We start from the raw sequence: 22,956 nt of genomic DNA, 5'->3' as shown, positions 1-22,956 counted from the left end.
AATATGTCCCATTTATATTTTTATCATGTTCACTTGCGTATTTGAGGCATCAACTAATGTATCAAAATAAACATTCCCATGAAGGTTTAAAGTAAGTGTCTGTGTCAGGAATAATAACCTTACATTATCAACCTCCTAACACAAAAAGGACTGCGATGAAAGGATGGTCTTTTGGGTTGCTAGGAGACTGGTCTCATTATTGCCTGCCTTCATCACCAGCTGAGGACCACAGAAGGTACCCCATTCATCGACATGCTGCGTTGTCACGGAGACGTTGGCATGGTGATTAGAGAGGACCAGGATGACAACACGGGAAAATACCGCAAGCGCGGTAAAGTATCGTAATACATAACGTTAATACGGTCAAATACCGTGATACATAGAAAGGCATCCGCGCACCACATGGCATTTTGAATCTATCTCCTGATCTGAACTGATCCGTTTACGCCATGGCCTAACCACACCTGGTACGACACCACTCTCACACCAGGCAAGATATAAGAGTGAGAGACTGAACCAGCTGAACAATCAATAAGATAATGAAACAGAGTTTCCTTCACTGATGTTCAAAACTCTGCTGTCCCGACTGCTTACTCACTCCCCCTCCAGAGAACACATCACTCTCATCCTCCGTCAACTTCATTGGCTTCCCATAAAACAACGCATCAATTTCAAGATCCTACTCACCACCTGCAAAGCCCTAAACAATCTTGCAACCTCATACCTAACCGAGGTCCTCCACCCCCCAAGTCGCCTACACTCCGCCGATGCCAACCTTCTCAATCCCATCACCAGGACCAAGTACCCAGGGGGACAGAGCCTTCGCCATCGTCTACCCTCTGGAACTCCCTCCCTCTGGCAATCCGAAACTCTGATACACTCCTTTCGTCCTTTCGGTCAAATTAAATCCCCTCTTTTCAGGAGCACCTACAACATTTGACAAATCATATTCGCCATCTTCCTCCCTCTCTCTCTCTCTTAATGTGTTGTCTATTGTTGTAGTGTTGTTTATCTGCCTTTTTTTTGAGTGTCTGTATTGTCTGTATGTATTCCTTTTTGTAAAGCGTCCTTGAGTACTGAGAAAAGTGCTGTAAAAAAAACATATTTTATTTATTATTATTATTACTACCACCCCATAGTTAGCAGTTACTGTCAGAAGGATGTCAGAACCAACGCCATCTAAAGAAATAGAGGAACTACCCTGTCCAACATGTCCTCACTACTTCTGGGCTTATTTTCTGTTTGACTGAAACATTGCTTTATATTTTATGTTTGAATCAGATCGTAATCCTCATCATCATCATCATCATCATCATCATCATCATAGCCCACTCACTTCAACGTAATAAAAATCAAAACCTAATAGTTATGAGCAAAGTCCAGCCTCTTGTGTTCAACCTCCCAGCAGCCAGTGGGACCAGTTCATCTTCCTCCTCAGCCAGTGGGACCGGTTCATCTTCCTCGTCTGCCAGTGGGACCAGTTCATCTTCCTCCTCAGCCAGTGGGACCAATTCATCTTCCTCCTCTACCAGTGGGACAAGTTAATCTTCCTCCTCAGCCAGTGGGACCAGTTCATCTTCCTCCTCAGCCAGTGGGACCAGTTCATCTTCCTCCTCAGCCAGTGGGACCAGTTCATCTTCCTCCTCAGCCAGTGGGACCAGTTCATCTTCCTCCTCAGCCAGTTTGCCACGAGGCCTGGACCTTGAACCCTATCTATAGCATTCTATCTCCCTACCTCTCTACCTTCCTACCTCCCTAACTTCCTACCTCTCTACCTTCCTACCTCCCGACCTTCCTACCTCCCGACCTTCCTACCTACCTACCTGCCTACCTCCCAACCTTCCTACCTTCCTACCTCCCGACCTCCCAACCTTCCTACCTCCCTACCTATCTACCTCCCTACCTTCCTACAAACAAAGAGACAAACAAACAAACAAACAAACAAACAGACGGACAGAAGACCAGAACCTGCGCTTACCGGTTGAGGGGTGGAGGCCACCGGGTTTGGGGTTCTGGTTGTGGGGTGACACCTCACTCGAGGTCTCTGTTTGGGGTTCGGTCAGGCAGGGTGAAGTCCTCCTGGTCTCTCTAGTCCTCCTGGTCTCTCTCTCTCTCTCTGGGATCCGTCCTGGTGGATAGTCCTCCTCTCTCTCTCTGCCGCCTGTCAGCTGCAGCTGACTCCCCCATCAGCCCCCCCTCCCCCCCGTCTCCCTCATTGGGAGTGAGAGCACCTCCCCCCTCCCTCCCTCAGTGGGAGAGAGAGAGCCCCCCCCCCTCCCTCCCTCAGGGGGGGAGAGCCCCGCCCCCCCTCCCAATGACAGCGATATGAGGTGAACTCTCCCCTCAACGTATTCCTGTTGGTTTTCAGCAAATCTTCCTCCTATTTCCGCTGATGTTTAGTTTTATATAGTATAAGTATCACACTCTCCACTTGCTGGCACCTTGTTGTTAAATTATGTAACTGCTTACAAAAATATGTTTTCTAAAAGTGAGCGGACATTGATTTTATCTGGACTAGTAGGAGAGTATTCAGGGTAGATCCCTAAACCATAACCCTGTTCAGGACAAAGCAGTTTAATTATTATATAAAGGATATATATCATCATTATATGCTCCACGTGAACCTCCTAAGATGGCGCAATTTGATTGGTTCGCTATCTCGGGATATTGGGCAATAGCCCATGATTGAGATCTCAAACTCTGGATATTTTTAACCGCTTTAAAAACAAATAAATCCCGGCAAAAAGTGTCATCTTGTTTATTTTTAAAGTGTTCACATGTAGTATATACTAAAACAATTAATCACCTCAGGCTCCGTGAATAACTATTAACTTCATCATATTAACTTAATAATTGTTAATTATTATAATATGTATAAATTATATGACAAATAAAGTATCTATCTTCATCTCTTTAGAGAACCAAACTCGTACAAACACACAAAGCTCATGTGATGAAAGAGTTTTATTTGACCATTGTGCTGCAGGTCAGGGTAAGACTAACCTAGACTAACAAATCCAACCTCTGTTACCTCCAGGTTTTCACAGACTAGTACAACTAGTTCACACACTAGTTCAACTAGTTAAGTGCAATTCCAGCTCTGCAAGGCACAAACTAGCAGTACAAGGATTGTCTCTCCTCATCAACCATACAAAATGAATTATGAAACACACGCATAAAAAATGCAGTCAATGTAAAAATGAGCTCAAGTATCACGAGTCCAACTGGTACGTTTAACCCTTCAGTGTCCGGGATCGCAGAGAAACCGATGTAACAAAACCAGTACCAGTAACCAGTAACAATATGTACATTAATATGGAGCAGTAGAAATACAGCAGAACGTCCTGCCGAGAATCACATTTAAACTTCATCTTCACAGCGCAACACTTTCCATGATTAATAACTTCAATAGTAACGAAACAACGTCTTCAATTGAATCCAAAAGATTAATCATTTCATTGCTTTGTCACACATAAAAGTAAAAAAAACTCTCAGCCCTCAAAGCCAAAGACATAAATAACAATGAAGACCACACATTACCTTGTCACCTTGTGTACGACCTAGTGAACACAACATGGTCTTCAGCATTGTACCGTACAGTACTCATCACTTATACTGTACAGCAGACCTCAGAGTTGACCTCTCTGTGATAGATCTAGAAGACGTACAGAGATATAGAATATAGAACATTTCCTATCCCAGTGATATTGTGAACAGTAACACTAAACAAAAGTTGTTAACGACTTGAAGTCAACGGTTAAACCGCCAGCAGCAATAGCAGCTAGATATTGATGTAGATATTAATAAAGACTGATTGTTTTATCTGTGGCATCACTCAAACTGCAGTGGAGCCACTCTCTCTTTCTACTGTGTGTCAGTCAAACACATCCAACACATACTCCACCTCAACGACATGCAAATAAAACACCTTGCCCTGCCCCCAGGCCCCACCCAAGGCCCTGCCCCAAGGCCCTGCCCAAGGCCCTGCCCCAAGGCCCTGCCCAAGGCCCTGCCCCCAGGCGCTCCGTCACTTGCTTCCTACATGATTGGCGGCAGACTATGGTAGGCGTCTCTGGCTCCGCCCACTCCCTGTTGAGAATGGATGGTGATGTGCACGGGCCTCTCCCCTCCTCCTTCTTGCTCCTTGGTTCCCGTGGAGACCCTTGCTCCGCCCTCGCCGACCTCCTCGGCCGACGCCCCCAGAGGTCGAAGCCGCTCGCTGGACGGCAGCGTGCCCCGCGACCCTGAGCTGTCCCGCCGCGACTGGCTAGCGCTGGTGCTAGCGCTGGTGCTATCTGTGCTAACCCTGTCCGCTAAAAGAGAGAACAGCCATGTTAGCACAACATGCTACATCACTCTACTACTGGAATTCCGTACTTTGATGACCTCATGTCTTTAAGGTGACCTCATGTCTCTAAGGTGACCTCATGTCTTTAAGGTGACCTCATGTCTCTAAGGTGATCTCATGTCTTTAAGGTGCCCTCATGTCTTTAAGGTGCCCTCATGTCTTTAAGGTGACCTCATGTCTCTAAGGTGACCTCATGTCTCTAAGGTGACCTCATGTCTCTAAGGTGACCTCATGTTCACTCTAAGGTGACCTCATGTCTCTAAGGTGACCTCATGTTCACTCTAAGGTGACCTCATGTCTCCAAGGTGACCTCATGTCTTTAAGGTGCCCTCATGTCTTTAAGGTGACCTCATGTCTCTAGGGTGACCTCATGTTCACTCTAAGGTGACCTCATGTTCACTCTAAGGTGACCTCATGTCTCTAAGGTGACATAATTTCTTTAAGGTGACCTCATGTCTTTAAGGTGACCTCATGTCTTTAAGGTGACCTCATGTCTCTAAGGTGACCTCATGTCTTTAAGGTGACCTCATGTCTTTAAGGTGACCTCATGTTCACTCTAAGGCGACCTCATAGCTTTAAGATAAACTCATGGTGTAGACACCATCAGTACGAGCGTCAATCAAACATTAATAAGTGCAGTGTGGAGCGATCAGGTGTATTGATCTAACCGGGGGGCTGGCCGCTCTGCCTCTGGTCCGGTCCGCAGCTCGGGGGGGTCTGCGGCCCGGCCACGCCCCCGCGGGGCCGGGGGCGGACCCGGTTGAAGTTCCCCTGCATGATCCAGGGGTGCTGGACGCCCTCGTCAGGGGTCATCCGGGTCGCAGGGTCCCAGCTGGGGGGGGGGGGGGGGGGGACACACTGCGGTTAACGGACACCAACACCTTAGACCCAGAGTCAGAGAGTATAGAACACTAGACCGCGTTGTAAGAGTCAGAGTAAGGGTTAGAGACGTAGTAAGGATACGAGTAATAGAAGGGTAGGAGTGATAGGAAGGGTAGGAGTCATAGTAAGGGTTTAGAGGAGTCTTACGCCAGGCAGCGCTTGATGAAGTCCAGGAAGAGAGCGTCGTTGGTCTTCAGGACGGCGGACAGATCCTTAGAGTTTGGCTTCCGCTTCTTCCCCTTACTGTTAGTAGTGCTCCGAGGGTTTCCCTTGGAGTCTGAAACACATACTCCCTTAGAGTCTGGAACACACACTCCCTTAAAGCCTGAAACACAAACTTCCATAGAGTCTGGAACATTAACTCCCGTAGAGTCTGATATAACTCACTCCCTTAAGAGTCTGGTACACACGCTCCCTCAGAGTCTTTAACACAAACTTCCTTAGAGTCTGAAACACACTCCCTTAAGTCTGAAAGATACACTCCCTTAAGAGTCTGAAACACACGCACACTCCTTTAGAGTCGGAGACACACTCCCTTAAGTCTGAAACACAGACACACTCCCTTACTGAAGCACACACACACACATTCCCTTCAAGTCTGAAACACACACACTCCCTTAAAGTCTGAAACACAAAAATTCCCTTAGATTTTGAAATACACACACACACTCCTTTAGAGTCAGAAACACACACAAAACCCCTTAGAGTCAGAAACACACACACACACACACACACACACACACACACACACACACACACACACACACACACACACACACACACACACACACACACACACACACACACACACACACACACACACACACACACACACACTCTTTGGAGTCGGAAGCACATACCCCCCTTACAGCATTGCTGCCAGGAGAACTTCCATACAATCTTACCGAAGAACAACCTTTTCCTTGAGGCAGTCTGAACAAATTCCTCTGGAGGCGTGCCCATCACCTGGAGAGAGGAGACGGATCATCTGACTTGCTTGACCTGATGTGACATCATGCTGTCTAGAAGGTGACCTCATGATGTCTTTAAGGTGACATCATATCTTTAAGGTGTCATTATATCTTTAAGGTGACCTCATATCTTTAAGGTGACATCATCATATCTTTAAGTACGCATCATCTCTCTAATGTGACTGCATCTTTAAGGTGACATCATGTTGTCTTTAAGGTTACATCATCATCTCTCTAAGGTGACATCATCTCTTTAAGGTGACATCATGCTGTGTGGGCGGCTGTGGTAGGGGGACAGGTGGGTGGGGGGGGTCACCTCCATGATGCAGGCCATCTGCTCGGCCTCGCTCTCCCCGGGGAACAGGGGCCCCCCGGTGTAGAGCTCGGCCAGGATGCAGCCCAGGCTCCACATGTCGATGGCCATGCTGTAGGGCTGGCCAAGGATCACCTCGGGGGAGCGGTAGAACCGGCTCTGAATGTAGGTGTACACTGCCGGGAGGGAGAGCGTTAGAACCCAGCCTGGAGGGCTTAAGAACCCAGCCTGGAGAGCTTAAGAACCCAGCCTGGAGAGCTTAAGAACCCAGCCTGGAGAGCGTTAGAACCCAGCCTGGAGAGCTTAAGAACCCAGCCTGGAGAGCTTAAGAACCCAGCCTGGAGAGCTTAAGAACCCAGCCTGGAGAGCTTAAGAACCCAGCCTGGAGAGCGTTAGAACCCAGCCTGGAGAGCGTTAGAACCCAGCCTGGAGAGCGTTAGAACCCAGCCTGGGGAGCGTTAGAACCCAGCCTGGAGAGCGTTAGAACCCAGCCTGGAGAGCTTAATAACCCAGCCTGGAGAGCTTAAGAACCCAGCCTGGAGAGCTTAAGAACCCAGCCTGGAGAGCTTAAGAACCCAGCCTGGAGAGCGTTAGAACCCAGCCTGGAGAGCGTTAGAACCCAGCCTGGAGAGCGTTAGAACCCAGCCTGGAGAGCTTAATAACCCAGCCTGGAGAGCTTAAGAACCTAGTGGAGAGCGTTGGCTCTTATAAATCGATTGAGTTGAATTTAGAGAGGGGGAGAGAGAGAGAGAGAGAGAGAGAGAGAGAGAGAGAGACACACGCACACACACACACACACACACACACACACACACACACACACACACACACACACACACACACACACACACACACACACACACACACACACACACACACACACACACACACAGAGAGAAAGAGAGACAGGGACAGAGAGAGAGACAGACAGACAGACAGACAGACAGACAGACAGACAGACAGACAGACAGACAGACAGACAGACAGACAGACAGACAGACAGACAGACGGAGAGAGAGAATGAAGGAAGTTGAAGTTAAGATAAACACAGCTCTTAGGTGATACAGTCCAAGGTGTGATGGCCTCTCTCAGGTCCTCAGTCTCACCTTTCTGCTGCTCATAGCAGCTGGAGCCGAAGTCGACCACCTTGATGTTCCCGGGGCCGCGCTGGGACAGCAGGATGTTCTCCTGGGGACACACAGGACCACCCAAAAGGAGGTCAGCACCACCCCCCTACTGGTGTAGCTCCAAACTACTGGTGTAGCTCCGACCTACTGGTGTGTCACCACCCTACTGGTGTAGCACCACCCGACTTGTGTAGCTCCACTCTGCTGGTGTAGCACCATACTACTGGTGCAGCACCCCAGTACTGGTGTAGCTCCTGCTGCTGTCCACCAGGGGGGGCCAGATCTCAGTATTATCAAACACATATTTCTGGAATGTGTTACTCTGTGGGGGGTCTGGTCATAGTCAAAGCACTGTCTCTGTACCGTCTAACCCCTACCTGCTCCTTAATGACCTGTCTCTGTACTGTCTAACCCTTACCTGCTCCTTAATGACCTGTCTCTGTACTGTCTAACCCCTACCTGCTCCTTAATGACCTGTCTCTATACTGTCTAACCCCTACCTGCTCCTTAATGACCTGTCTCTGTACTGTCTAACCCTTACCTGCTCCTTAATGACCTGTCTCTGTACTGTCTAACCCCTACCTGCTCCTTAATGACCTGTCTCTGTACTGTCTAACCCTTACCTGCTCCTTAATGACCTGTATCTGTACCGTCTAACCCCTACCTGCTCCTTAATGACCAGTCTCTGTACCGTCTAACCCCTACCAGCACCTGAGGCTGGTTGTGTGCTCAATTATTAACTTGTACTAAATAGTGAATATTAAGGAGATGGCACAGTGTTGGCAGTGTGGAGGGGTGGAAGGTGTAGGTAGGTACAGTAACATGTGCAGTGAGACGGGTGGAGGTGACAGTCGGGTGGAGGTGGAGTGGAGGTGTGAGTCGGATGGAGGTGTGAGTCGGGTGGAGGAGTCAGTCGGGTGGAGGAGTCAGTCGGGTGGAGGTGTCAGTCGGGTGGAGGAGTCAGTCGGGTGGAGGTGTGAGTCGGGTGGAGGTGTGAGTCGGGTGGAGGAGTCAGTCGGGTGGAGGTGTGAGTCGGGTGGAGGTGTGAGTCGGGTGGAGGTGTCAGTTGGTTGGATGTGTGAGTCGGTTGGATGTGTGAGTCGGGTGGAGGTGACATTCGGTTTGAGGTGTGAGTCGGTTGGAGGGGTGAGTCGGGTGGAGGTGTGAGTCGGGAGGAGGTGACATTCGGTTTGAGGTGTGAGTCGGTTGGAGGGGTGAGTCGGATGGAGGTGTGAGTCGGGTGGAGGTGACATTCGGGTGGAGGTGTGAGTCGGGTGGAGGTGTCAGTCGGGTGGAGGTGTGAGTCGGGTGGAGGTGTGAGTCGGGTGGAGGTGTCAATTGGTTGGAGGTGTTAGTCGGTTGGAGGTGTGAGTCGGGTGGAGGTGACATTCGGGTGGAGGTGTGAGTCGGGTGGAGGTGTCAGTCAGGTGGAGGTACCGGTTTGAGGTCACAGTGTATGATCTTCTCGTCGTGGAGCATCTGAAGGCAGCGTAACAGAGAGTGGGCAAAGCGCCGGATCAGAGCCACGGAGAAGCCCTGGAAGTTGTTCTTCTTGATCAGCTCATACAGGTTTACCCTGGGACACAGGCAGGGGAGGTTAGTGGGTACAGGTTCACCTTGGGACACACGCAGGGGCGGTTAGTTGGTACAGGTTAACCCTGGGACACACGCAGATGCGGTTAGTGGGTACAGGTTCGAGGCAGAGGTCCCCGTGTTCCACAGGGCAGTCCCTCGTCTCCAAGGGGACGTGCTGAGAACAGCCATAAGCTGTGTTCGAAAACGTTCCCTGTCACTGATAGTGCACTATATAGGGTGCTCGCCATTTTGTAGTGGTGTTCAAATTCTAAGTGGTTAATTTCATTCGCTATAATATAGTGGACATAAAATACCTACAATTTGAGTGACCATATGATGTTCCCTAAATATTACTCCCGTATACCACAATGCAATGCGGTCGTTTAGAAATGTTCAGCGTAGTGTCCGAATTCTTGTTTGTTCATTCCCTATATAGTGCACTATATATATCATAAACACTATATAGGGAATAGTGAGTGAGTGAACAGAGAACGATTTCAAACACAGCTCTAATCTGCACTCAAAGATCGCGGTCGCATGTAACATGTGACCCTAATGCGTCATGTGAACCTAATTTGACATTTGACCCTTATGTGTCATGTGACCATGGATTCACGTGAACAACACTCCTCAACTCGTTACCACACAACACCCTGAGCTCCTCCTTCTGACTGTAGGGCGGTGTTCAGACCTCCTTCTCTGTGTTCTACAGGAGCAGGCTAACAGAAGCAGGCTAACAGGGGAAGGCTAACAGGGAGCAGGCTAACAGGGAGCAGGCTAACAGGGGAATGCTAAAAGGGAAAAGGCTAACAGGGAGCAGGCTAACAGGGAGCAGGCTAACAGGGAGCAGGCTAACAGGGAGCAGGCTAACAGGAGCAGGCTAACAGGAGCAGGCTAACAGGAGCAGGCTAACAGGGGAAGGCTAAAAGGGAAAAGGCTAACAGGGAGCAGGCTAACAGGGAGCAGGCTAACAGAGAGCAGGCTAACAGGAGCAGGCTAACAGGGGAAGGCTAACAGGGAGCAGGCTAACAGGGAGCAGGCTAACAGGAGCAGGCTAACAGGAGCAGGCTAACAGGAGCAGGCTAACAGGGGAAGGCTAACAGGGAGCAGGCTAACAGGAGCAGGCTAACAGGGGAAGGCTAACAGGGAGCAGGCTAACAGGAGCAGGCGAACAGCCGCCGTGCTAACGGTGATTCACATGTTGAAACAGGAGCTACCAAATGCTTAAACTGCCAGTGCTCCGCAGCTCTTTAAACATTACCCGCCTGGCGGTACGTGGGAATGTAGGCAGTGTTATTTTTTGCCCCGTTAAGACGGTGTAAGAGGAGCCTTCACACCCAGGCCCCTGGGGGCCTCTGGGGGCCCCCATGGGCCCGTTGGAGGCGGTAACTAACGGTAACTGGAGACCAGGAGCAAAGTGTCTCTTAAAGGTCACGGAACACAGTCACAAATCCATCATCCAGAGATATTAAATGATTAGGAGGCCAACACACACACACACACACACACACACACACACACACACACACACACACACACACACACACACACACACACACACACACACACACACACACACACACACACAGCAGGAGTGAAGGTGGCAGTTTGTTAAAGTGACGGAGAGTCAAACTGCCATACGTTTAGCCAATGGATTATTCAGGAAGGACAGCGCCAACATGGCCGCCAGAGCTGGGTTCATGTCAGGCGTTCTGCTGGGGAGCTATTGAACAGGTCCTCCTAACCCCTGAACAGGACCTACTTACCCCTGAATAGGACCTCCTAACCCCTGAACAGAACCTCCTAACCCCTGAACAGGACCTCCTAACCCCTGAAGAGGACCTCTTAACCCCTGAGACATCTTTGAAAAGGGAATACAGTGGATGGCTTCCTCTTGTGAGTCCATCGAAAAACTGGCGCCGAATATGGCGATTCAGATTAAAACATGAGGCGCTGGGATCTCGCTAAGCTCTGTCACCGGTCAATTCTCCATAACTCCTGGTGCTGGCGCTCACCGAAAACAGGGGACGCTTCAGAAAAGAAGAAGAACTCACAGGGCCGCACAGCGAGGGAAAGCCAATTAGAGAGGAACCTACTTTACCTCTCGAATATGACGTAGTGATGACATCATGTTGTCTTTAGTGTGACAACATGATGACATCATTTATTCGTTGGGGTGCCCTTATGATGACATCATTTGGTCTTTATGGTGACCTCATGAGGACATCATGTTGTCTTTAGGGTGACCTCATGATGACATCCTGTTGTCTTTATGGTGACCTCATGATGACATCCTGTTGTCTTTATGGTGACCTCATGAGGACATCATGTTGTCTTTATGGTGACCTCATGATGACATCCTGTTGTCTTTATGGTGACCTCATGAGGACATCATGTTGTCTTTATGGTGACCTCATGATGACATCCTGTTGTCTTTGGGGTGACAACATGATGACAATGACATCATGTCGACATCAAGATGTCACAATGATGCCATTGCGCGGCCCAGGACCTCGGGCAGAACTCACCCCAGCAGCTCGAAGGAGATGCAGAGGTGGTTTCTGAAGTAGAAGTACTCGTTCATGTGAATGACGTTGTGCAGGTTCTCCGGGTCTTTCCTCTTCACGATGTCCAGGATCTTCAGCTCCACCAGCGCCTGGTGGTGGAACCTAGAGGTCAAAGGTCAGAGGTCAGATCTGAAGCTCTGGTCTGGTGGTCAACCTCTTTATGGATTGGCACCTCCTTCTTTCTTTGACCCCCTGCTGGAATAGAGTGTCTGGACTAGAGGGTCTGGATTAGAGGGTCTGGACTAGAGGGTCTGGACTAGAGGGACTAGAGGGTCTGGACTAGAGGGTCTGGACTAGAGGGTCTGGCTAGAGGGACTGGACTGGAGGGTCTGGACTAGAGGGTCTGTACTAGAGGTTCTGGACTAGAGAGACTGGAGGGTCTGGAATGGATTAGAGGGTCTGACCTAGAGGTTCTGGACTAGAGGGACCGGACTAGAGGGACTGGAGTAGAGAGTCTGGACTAGAGGAACTAGAGGGTCTGGACTAGAGGAACTAGAGGGTCTGGACTAGAGGGTCTGGACTAGAAGGGGTCATCTGCCCAAAGTTCTGGAACAGTCTGTCCTTCCATGCTAGCTCTGCTCCTCCTATGCTAGCTCTGCTCCTCCTATGCTAGCTCTGCTCCTCCTATGCTAGCTCTGCTCCTCCCTTCTAACCCTAATCAGCAGTTCAGTACTGAACTCTTATCTACTATGCTCTACTGTACTGTACTGTACTGTACTGTCCTCTACTGTACTGTACTGTGCTCTACTCAACTGTCCTCCACTGTCCTCTACTCTACTCTACTCTACTCTACTTTACTGTACTTCTTCTTGTTGCGGATCATCTTGATGGCCACCATCTCGTTGGTCTTGTGGTCCAGACACTTCAGCACCTGGCCGAAGGAGCCCTTCCCGATCACCTCCAGCACCTCGAAGCGGAAGGCGATGTGGTCGTGGAGCACCTGGAACACCGGGGCCACCGCTCCTTATTAACACGGCTCTTTATTACCCCGGTTCTTTATCAACGGTTCTGTATCAACGGTTCTTAACGGTTCTTTATTAACGGTTCAGTATCAATGGTTCTTTATCGACACAGCTCTTTATCAACACCGTTATTTGTCCAACCGTTGTAGTGCGTTGCTGGTATATAGCTCCCATGATCTTGGCTAGCATGCCATGTTAGCATGTTTTAGCACCCTAGATGAATGTAACCATATGTAGCTCCCATGAGCTCAACGTGTTATATTAGCATGTAGCATGACTAGCGCGTCCGCATAGCTTGTTCTCCTACCCGTATGTAGCTCCCGTGCTCGTCGTCGAAGCCCGAGTTGTGGGGAGCGCCCAGCGTGGCCTGGACCTTCTGGGAGCCCAGACCCATGAACCAGACCTCCGCGTGGTCCGAGATCTCCTCCTGCTCAAACTCTGACAGACGCTCATGGAAGTGCTTCAGAGCATCTGAAGGAGAGAGGAGAGGAGTGAGGAGAGGAGAGAGGAGGAGAAAGGAGAGGAGTGAGGAGAGAGGAGAGGAGGGAGGAGGGGAGAGGAGAGAGGAGAGGATAGGAGCGGAGAGAGGAGAAAGAAGGAGAGGAGAAAGAAGGAGAGGAGAGAGGAGAGGAGGAAAAAGGAGAGGAGTGAGGAGAGAGAGAGAGAGGAGAGTAGAGGAGATAGGAGAGGAGAGAGGAGAAGAAGGAGAGGAGAGAGGAGAGAGGGAGGAGAGAGGAGGAGAAAGGAGAGGAGGGAGGGAGGAGAGAGGAGAGATGAGGGCAGAGGAGAGAGGGGAGAGGGAGGAGAGAGGAGGAGAAAGGAGAGGAGAGAGGAGGAGAGGAGAGAGGAAGAGAAAGGAAAGGAGAGAGAGAAGGAAGAGTGAGGAGAGAAGAGGGAGGAGGGAGGAGACAGAAGGCAAAAGAAGAGGAGAGAAGGAGGAGGAGGGAGAAGAGAGGAGGCAAAAGGAAGAGGAAGAGGAGAGAGGAGAGAGGGAGAGTCAGACCTCTTCCCATTCAGACCAGTGAATCAAGGTTCTGCAGGACTGAGGGTGGGGGGAGAGAGGAGAGAAAGGGGAGAGGGGGTACCTGAGGGAAAGAGGGGAGAGGGGGGGGGGGGTTACCTGTGGGAGAAAGGGGGAGTCTCTGTCCCTCGAAGGCCTTCTCCTTCTCCTGCTTGTTGCCGGGGGTACGGGGGGCCTGGGGGCTGGACAGGGTCTCCCTGGGACCCCCAAGCCGCCCACCCAACAGGGCGGGCTTCGGCCTCTCCCCCTGTCCAATCAACACGCAGAACATCAGCTCAGGCCACTCCCCCTCAGGTGCGTATGAATGAGTGAGTGAGTGAGTGAGTGAGTGAGTGAGTGAGTGAGTGAGTGAGTGAGTGAGTGAGTGAGTGAGTGAGTGAGTGAGTGAGTGAGCGAGTGAGTGTGTGTGTCCCACCTGGTGTTTGTGGTAGCTGTTGTGCGTGCTGGGTATGTGGGGCAGGATGGAGTCCTGGAGGTGGGGATGGTGGAGGTGTTTGGAGTTGCTGACCACCACCTGCACCAGGGGCGGCTCCAGATGGGACCGGCCGCCCACGGACGGAGCAAACTTCTGGAGGGGGAGAGAGATGGGGGGGGTCGTCACACACACACACACACACACACACACACACACAAACAGACCGTGAGGCTGAGGTACTTTTTGGTTATCGAGATATAGAGGAACAGACAGAAAACAGAAAACTGAGGTTCCGTTACCCTAAGGATGAGGAGAGAGAGAGAGAGAGAGAGAGAGAGAGAGAGAGAGAGAGAGAGAGAGAGAGAGAGAAAAGGACCAAGAAGGTCAAAAAGGGTCAACAGTCAGAAGTCACCGCTGGTGAACAACAACCCACCTCTGACGTCACGTGTTCTGCGGAACTCCAGAACATTTACGACCGAAAACCGTGACGTAAGAAGAGCACTGAGGACCTCCTCTCTAAGAACTGCTTTACACTAAGGGGCTGTCATCATACCACTAAGGACCGCTTTACACTAAGGGCTTTCATCATACTACTAAGGACCGCTTTACACTAAGGGCTGTCAACATACTACTAAGGACCGTATTATACCACTAAGGACCGCCTCGTTTTACATTAAGGGCTGCCTCATACCACTAAGGGCCGCCTTGCTTTCCATTAGGGCTGTCATCATACCACTGAGGAGGACCGCTTTACATTAAGGGCTGTCATCACAACACTGAGGACCACTTTACACTAAGGGCTGTCATCATAACACTGAGGACTTCTTTACACTAAGGGCTGTCATCAGAACACTGAGGACCGCTTTACACTAAGGGCTGTCATCACTAACACTGAGGACCGCCTCGCTTTACACTAAGGGCTGTCACAACAACACTGAGGACGGGTTTACACTAAGGGCTGTCATCATACCACTTTACGCTAAGGGCTGTCATCATAACACTGAAGACAACTTTACACTAAGGGCTGTCATCATAACACTGAGGACCGCTTTACACTAACGGCTGTCATCATAACACTGAGGACAACTTTACACTAAGGGCTGTCAGCATAACACTGAGGACAACTTTACACTAAGGGCTGTCATCATAACACTGAGGACCGCTTTGCACTAAGGGCTGTCATCACAACACTGATGACCGCTTTACACTAAGGGCTGTCATCATAACACTGAGGAGAACTTTACACTAAGGGCTGTCATCATAACACTGAGGAGAACTTTACACTAAGGGCTTTCATCATAACACTGAGGACAACTTTACACTAAGGGCTGTCATCATAACACTGAGGACCGCTTTACACTAAGGGCTGCATCATACCCATAAGGACCGCTTTACACTAAGGGCTGCATCAGAACACTAATGACCGCTTTACACTCAGGGTTGTCATCATAACACTGAGGACCGCTTTACACTAAGGGCTGTCATCATTTACACTGAGGGCTGCATCAGAACACTAAGGACCGCTTCACACTAAGGGCTGTCATCATAACACTGAGGACCGCTTTACACTCAGGGTTGTCATCATACAGATACCCGATTGTTACGCATTCCCGCAGCAGCCTGAGGCGGCAGCAGACCTCCATGTGGGTCCATGTAGGGTCTGAGGGTCTTGGGACCACCAACACAAATAGACAGCAGGACGAGTCCGAGCAACACTCTTAAATCACTTAAAGAGCTGGGAGAATTTTAAACCGCACTATTCTTACATCCTGATGAGAAAATACTGATGTTAAGAAACTAATGTTAAAATAATAATATTAAACAATGATGCATCAATATGACTGTTAAGTATCAATGTTACTAGAACTAAGTAGGCCTACTAGTTTAGAAGCCATATTCTAAAGTAGTATAATACTACTGTCATACTAGCCTACTAATGTTCAAATAATAACGATATAATACTAATGTCAAACAATAATGTTCAAATATGAATGTTAAGGACTAGTTTGAAAGCCATATTCTTTTTAAAATGACACAGATGTTATAGAGCATCGTTGGACAAATTACACGCATACGTTTGGATAAATTGAATGAAATAAACTTTATAGTGTGCAGCAGATCCACACCGATGGTAACTAGATGGTCTTAATGCTTAAGTCCGGTGTCTCCATTACAGGTCAACCACTGATCGTCGCTCCTCACCTTGTTGTTGATTTCTGGCAGCATGCCGTCAGACTCGGTCTTAACGAGGACTCAGCAGTTCCCACGGTAGTCCACGGTAGTCCAGGCACGGAGAAAAGATACGAGATCCGAACTAAGGTCAAGCGGTGTATCCCCACATGTCCAACAGTCCTCCGAGCCGCTGACTGAGGTGTTATGCCGCTGAGAGAGGAGCTGACAGTGAGCTGGGCGCTAAACGTGCCGCCCCCATACTCCGCGGGACGGGGATCAACTCCTCCCGTCCTCAGAGGATCACTGGGAGTCGACATGACGCATTGCTGAGGTCTCAGATAGGGAGGACCACCTGTTGAGCCTTGATATAGACCTGGACCCGGAGCGGTCTCTGTCTGGTCGACGTACCGAGACCAAGTGGGAATTCAATAATCGAGACAATTCAAATTGTCTTGATTGGCGAACACAATGGAAAATGTACGCGTGACGCCAAGGTTCAAATCCCAGCTCACCGCGTCTTCTAATCGTTAACATCCCCATGTTTGAATCTACATTTGTTGCATCATGTTTCCAGCCATCATTTTAACCAAAATCGTTTTTATTAAATGGTATAAATAGCTATATTTTGACATATGATAGGTGTATTCTTCATGTGTTAAGCACACAGGCCAGATTAATTAATAAGTAGGCAGTTATCTCATAGGATCCTCGTTCTACTGTTACACAATTATATGACATCACTGTCTTGCGGGCTGGGGTTTCCACGGTGAAGGATATGATGGAGTCAGCTGATTATCAAACCTTGGGGTCACCCAAATAGTGAGATGAGAGAGGAGAGTAGAAAAAAGAGAGGAGGGGAGAGGAGGTGAGGAGAGAAGAGAGGAGGGAAGAGAGAGGAGAGGAGAGGAGGTGAGGAGAGAGGAGGGGAGAGAGAGGAGAGGATAGGATAGGGTAGGGGAGAGAGGAGAGGAGATGAGGGGAGAGGAGAGTAGAGAGAAGAGAGGAGGGGAGAAGAGAGCAGGAGAGGAGAGAACAAGGTGTGTTGTTGTCCCGGGAGGTTAACCTCTGTGCTGAACCATCAGCCTGATGACCAGACACCCAAGGCAACACAACACCCGCATGGAGGAGCACGACACCAGATCTGTGTGTGTGTGTATGTGTGTGTGTGTTTGCGTGTGTGTGTGTGCGTGCGTGCGTGTCTGTGTGTGTTTGTGTATGAGAGAGAGGGAGAGACAGAGTTTTTTGAGACACACACACACACACACACACACACACACACACACACACACACACACACACACACACACACACAAACACACTCGAATGCTCACACATGCAGACACTAAAATAGGTATAATCCTCATCCAGCACACATCCCTGACGACAGCCTAATACATAAAGTAGACGCCTCATTTCCGTTCTCCCCCTGTTAGTGTACAGCAGTCTTTCTCTCTATCTGTCTGTCTGTCTGTCTTCCGTCTGTTTCCATCATGCAGGTCAGTGGTCCTCCTGAAGGTAAAGTGCTGCGTCGTTTCCTCGGCTAAACTCGGAGACACCGGAGCTTTGGCGAAGCCCCCGTGTCTCTGGGGGAAGTGTTTCTATTCCTGGATCTGCAGTCCTATATTAAGACACTCCACCTACCCTAGACCAGAGGTTCTGCTGTAAGATGGTACAGTGGACCAGAAGTAGCAGGACTGCTGGGTCCCAGAATAGGTTGACCTTTAAATAGGGCTAGCGAGGCTGAGGAGCCGTTACTGACGCAGTGGAAAACACTCCCAGATGGAGGAGAGGTTGTCCTGGTTACCCTGATGTTCCACACATCCCTAGCAACCCAACATTTTAGTCATCAAGAGACAATCTATCCCACGCTGGTTACAGAGAACACAGAGACAGGAACCTCAGAAACCGGACATCCCAGACCGATGGTGTGTGTGTGTGTGTGTGTGTGTGTGTGTGTGTGTGTGTGTGTGTGTGTGTGTGTGTGTGTGTGTGTGTGTGTGTGTGTGTGTGTGTGTGTGTGTGTGTGTGTGTGTGTCTGTGTATTTGTGTGTGTGACGTGTTTGTGTGTGTGTTTGTGTCTCCATCTCCACATCCTTCTAAAATGGCTCTATTGTACAGCCTAGTTTAGCATATCTAAGTCCCGAGTTTAGAGAACTCAAAACTCTACTCTGACGCCAACCATTATGGGATTAGTTCAAATACATTGACCTGGTTACCATTACCTGTCTGCAGTGGCGGCTGGTGATCAAAATGGTTGGTGGGGCACAGCAATAGAAAGGGTGTCTGGGCTTCGGGTCTGGGGTCTGGGGTCTGGGGTCTGGGGTCTGGGGTCTGGGGTCTGGGGTTCCCCCCCCCCTTTTTTGGAATTTAATAGATTTGATTTCCTGTATTCTGGTGCATTTTGGGGATGGCCACTACCTATTTACCTACTATTCATTCAGATTCATAGCCTACATCCTGACTTGCAGGGCCTGGACAAGCTTCCACTGCATATGACCTACTTTATGGCCATTCCACCAGCCATTGCTATTTGACCCATTGTTGTTATTCTGATATTGAGACAAATCATGATCACTGTCCTATAGCGTCCATTTTTTGTGAGTCTCAATTTCTACTTCAAATGCAGTTAGAAATATGGGACACTTGCTTCATTTTATTCATATGCTACAGGCCGAAAGGCTAAATTAATATGCAACTTACTTGCTCCTTTTAAGTATAACATTGCTTGGGGAGTCCAATTCCTCCACTGAAAAGGGTGGAAAGTGCTTACAACTCTCTGCTAGTTAGCGATCGTTGTTGTGACCCTCTATCCTCAGTGTGACCCTCTATCCTCTATCCTCAGTGTGACCCTCTATCCTCTATCCTCAGTGTGACCCTCTATCCTCTATCCTCAGTGTGACCCTCTATCCTCAGTGTGACCCTCCATCCTCAGTGTGACCCTCTATCCTCAGTGTGACCCTCTAGTGTGACCCTCTATCCTCAGTGTGACCCTCTATCCTCTATCCTCAGTGTGACCCTCTATCCTCTATCCTCAGTGTGACCCTCTATCCTCAGTGTGACCCTCTATCCTCAGTGTGACCCTCTATCCTCAGTGTTACCCTCTATCCTCAGTGTGACCCTCTATCCTCAGTGTGACCCTCTATCCTCAGTGTGACCCTCTATCCTCAGTGTGACCCTCTACCCTCTATCCTCAGTGTGACCCTCTATCCTCAGTGTGACCCTCTATCCTCAGTGTGACCCTCTATCCTCTATCCTCAGTGTGACCCTCTATCCTCAGTGTTACCCTCTATCCTCAGTGTTACCCTCTATCCTCAGTGTGACCCTCTATCCTCAGTGTGACCCTCTATCCTCTATCCTCAGTGTGACCCTCTATCCTCAGTGTGACCCTCTATCCTAGGTGTGACCCTTTGAACTCAGTACTCTGTGATCATCTTTGCTCTCCTGTCTGTAAAGGCACAACAATTCCACCCAAATATATTTATAAGCAACAGCATTCTTGTTCTAATGCAAGACTTCAGCGCTGGCTACTGTTCAGCTACTGGATGACTCACGTGCAGAGACATGTCTTACTGTCTGTCTGTCTGTCTGTCTGTCGGTTCCCCATTCTGCGCTGGCTACTGTTTAGCTAGCGCCTCGCGCTGGGATACATTGGAACACAGTCACTGATTAACTGTCTCTTCAACAGCTGCAGGATATTTCTACACTCCTGGTGCTGCTACCTGGCAACCTGCTACCTGGCAACAGGGCCGTCCAGCGTGGGAAACCAGGAGGACTTTACTGGATACTTAAGAAAAGTTGAGTGGAGGCTGAGGGTTCAAAGTCTCTCTGCTTAAAACGATGGTCAGCAACCATCTCAGCCCCGTGAAAGACAGCTGGTCTGGGGCTAGCAGCACAAGCTCATCCCCTGCTGCTCCCAGGAGTAACACTAGAACCACGCTGAGGAACACTAGAACCCCACAGAGTAACACTAGAACCCAACAGAGGAACACTAGAACCACGCTGAGGAAAACTAGAACCACGCTGAGGAACACTAGAACCCAACAGAGGAACGCTAGAACCCACAGAGGAACACTTGAACCACACTGAGGAACACTAGAACACCTGAACCCCGCCGAGGAACACTAGAACCCACAGAGGAACACTAGAACACTAGAATGACGCTGGGAACACTAGAACCACACAGAGGAACACTAGAACCACACAGAGGAACACTAGAACCCCACAGAGGAACACTAGAACCCCGCTGAGGAACACTAGAACCACACAGAGGAACACTAGAACCCCACAGAGGAGCACTAGAACACTAGAACGACGCTGGGAACACTAAAACCCCACAGAGGAACACTAGAACACTAGAACCATGATATATAGTGCTTATTTTTTCTGGAAACTCAAAGCGCTTACAGTGAAGGGGGGGGGGGGGGGAACCTCACTAACCACCACCATGATGAAGAACACTAGAACCCCACTGAGGAACACTAGAACCACGCTGAGGAACACTAGAACCACGCTGAGGAACACTAGAACACTAGAACCATGCTGAGGAACAATATAACACTTGAACTACGCTGAAGAACACTATAACCCCACTGAGGAAAACTAGAACCACACTGAGGAAAACTAGAACTCTAGAACCACACTGAGGAACACTAGAGCCCCACAGAGGAACACTAGAACTCTAGAACCACACTGAGGAATACTTGAACCACACTGAGGAACATTAGAACCATGCTGAGGAACACTAGAACCACGCTGAAGAACACTATAACCCCACTGAGGAAAACTAGAACTCTAGAACCACACTGAGGAACACTAGAACCATGCTGAGGAACACTAGAACTCAGAGGAACACTAGAACCACGCTGTTATCTCCTAATCCTTCTTTAACCTTAGGATATCTCCTAAACCTACCTTAACCTGAGGCTATCTCCTAAACGTTCTTTAACCTTAGGCTTTCTCCTAAACGTTCTTTAACCTTAGGCTATCTCCTAAACCTACCTTAACCTGAGGCCATCTCCTAATCCTACCTTAACCTGAGGCCATCTCCTAATCCTACTTTAACCTGAGGCTATCTCCTAATCCTACTTTAACTTTAGGCTATCTCCTAATCCTACTTTAACCTTAGGCTTACCTTTAACAGCAGAGGGAACCGTCTGACTTTCTCCTTCCTGAACTTCTCCGGGACTTTCCTGGAGACATTTTTGCTGTGAGGAGATCAGTTAGTAAAGGGGTGGTTTGAGAACAAACCATGGAATGTATGACCCTGTCAGAGATGGGCCCTCTACTGCCCCCTGGGGGCGCTCTACTGCCCCCTAGGGGCCCTCTACCGACCCCTGGGGGCTCTCTACTGGCCCCTGCACTCTACTGACCCCTTGGGGACACAGGCGTTTAATTTTTGCGTGACCGACCATGAACAGGTTTTCCTTTGTCTGTTAGTAAAGGAGGAAGTACAGTCGATTGCCTAGACTACACTTAGTGTAATACAATGAGAAATAAACCTTACCATTACAAAATAATGCAACAGAGTAAAGAATTTCAAGTAGGTTATATTTAGGGCATTCAGCAGACACTTTTATCTAAAGCAACTTACAATAAGTACATTTGCTAGAAGAAGAGAAACAACAATATATCGCTGTCGGTACAGTAAGGATGTCCATAGAACCAAGTGGCATACACTAGCAACCACTAGGTTAAACCATTTCCCAACAAAGATAGCTAGGATAAGATGCTACGCAACGTCCTATAACTAACTACGACATGCAATAAGTAGGAGGGCTGGGAAGGGCTGTGCGGGGTCCAGGTGAACTCTGAAGAGGTGCGAGTTTGGTTTTGGACCATTACTCACCTTTTGTCTGTGGACTTGCGCGACGCGCTCATGATGCTCAATAAAGTGACAATCCAGACATCAGCTCCTCCTCATGTTCTCATGAACGTTAGAACATGATCACCAAGACGGACTGAACCCACGACTCTAGGCTGGCGCTGTCAGGTGTCCAAGGCGGAGTCTTCAGCTTAACCAAACAATGGTCGGTCTGCTGGACAAGCGTGTGTGTGTTTGTGTGTGTGTGTGTGTGTGTGTGCATGTGTGTTAGTGTTAGTTTTAGTCTGTCTCACCCGGTGTGTGTGTGTGTGTGTGTGTGTGTGTGTGTGTGTGTGTGTGTGTGTGTGTGTGTGTGTGTTAGTAGTGGAATCTAACAACCGAGCCGACCAATCATCGGCTCACATTCCACAAGAGCCATTGTGGTGTTCCCCTCAGTGTGTGAAGTCTCAAGGAGAGACAGTTCAGGAAGGCGTCGGAGCCAGGAGCCGGGAGCTTATCTCTCCATTCTGTGTTAGTGTACGGGTCACAGATTAGTGTGTGAAGGGCTGCCACTCCCTGGAAGGGGATCCGGCTGTAAGAGATACAAACATGAATGTTTAATGGTGGTCTTGCGTCTGGATTGTGTAATGAAACCCAGACGATAAGCCCCCCCTGAAGCCCCTGCAGACCTGCCACTGCCTGGGGTCTGAAAGCCGACACCAGGCTCAAACTACCGCCCCCTAGTGGCCAGTCCGCCAACACCATGCCCAAACTACCGCCCCCTAGTCGCCAGCCTGCCCACG

At 49.3% G+C, this 22,956-nt stretch overlaps 2 protein-coding genes across 3 annotated transcripts in view; both read right to left on the bottom strand.

The window, feature by feature from the left end:
* LOC132464389 (NADPH oxidase 5-like) overlaps positions 1-2,160 on the bottom strand; it is a 12,525-nt gene extending 10,365 nt beyond the window's left edge. Inside the window, exon 1 of the mRNA XM_060060730.1 lies at positions 1,979-2,160. The gene's annotated coding sequence lies outside the window, so the exon portion shown is untranslated. The remainder of the gene's footprint in view (positions 1-1,978) is intronic.
* Positions 2,161-2,946: 786 nt separating this feature from the next.
* On the bottom strand, positions 2,947-22,425 carry dyrk4 (dual-specificity tyrosine-(Y)-phosphorylation regulated kinase 4). 2 transcript variants are annotated; one of them, XM_060060763.1, is made up of 14 exons: positions 22,199-22,425; positions 21,485-21,557; positions 14,182-14,334; positions 13,866-14,013; positions 13,053-13,216; positions 12,587-12,723; positions 11,745-11,885; positions 9,079-9,217; positions 7,621-7,702; positions 6,518-6,690; positions 6,136-6,196; positions 5,378-5,507; positions 5,017-5,180; positions 2,947-4,313 (listed from the first exon to the last, which is right to left on the bottom strand). In XM_060060763.1, exons 1-14 carry the CDS (start codon positions 22,228-22,230, stop codon positions 4,039-4,041), a joined length of 1,872 nt encoding a protein of 623 aa, XP_059916746.1. In that variant the 5' UTR covers positions 22,231-22,425; the 3' UTR covers positions 2,947-4,038. The 2 variants fall into 2 exon arrangements, with proteins under 2 accessions (XP_059916746.1, XP_059916747.1); XM_060060764.1 differs by lacking the exons at positions 21,485-21,557; positions 22,199-22,425 and adding an exon at positions 16,384-16,785.
* Positions 22,426-22,956: the final 531 nt, after the last annotated feature.

Source organism: Gadus macrocephalus, chromosome 9 (assembly GCF_031168955.1).
Source record: "Gadus macrocephalus chromosome 9, ASM3116895v1".
Classification (NCBI taxonomy): domain Eukaryota; kingdom Metazoa; phylum Chordata; class Actinopteri; order Gadiformes; family Gadidae; genus Gadus; species Gadus macrocephalus.
The sequence above is the reverse complement of the archived record's forward strand: the minus strand, read 5'-3'. Positions and strand labels throughout refer to the sequence as shown.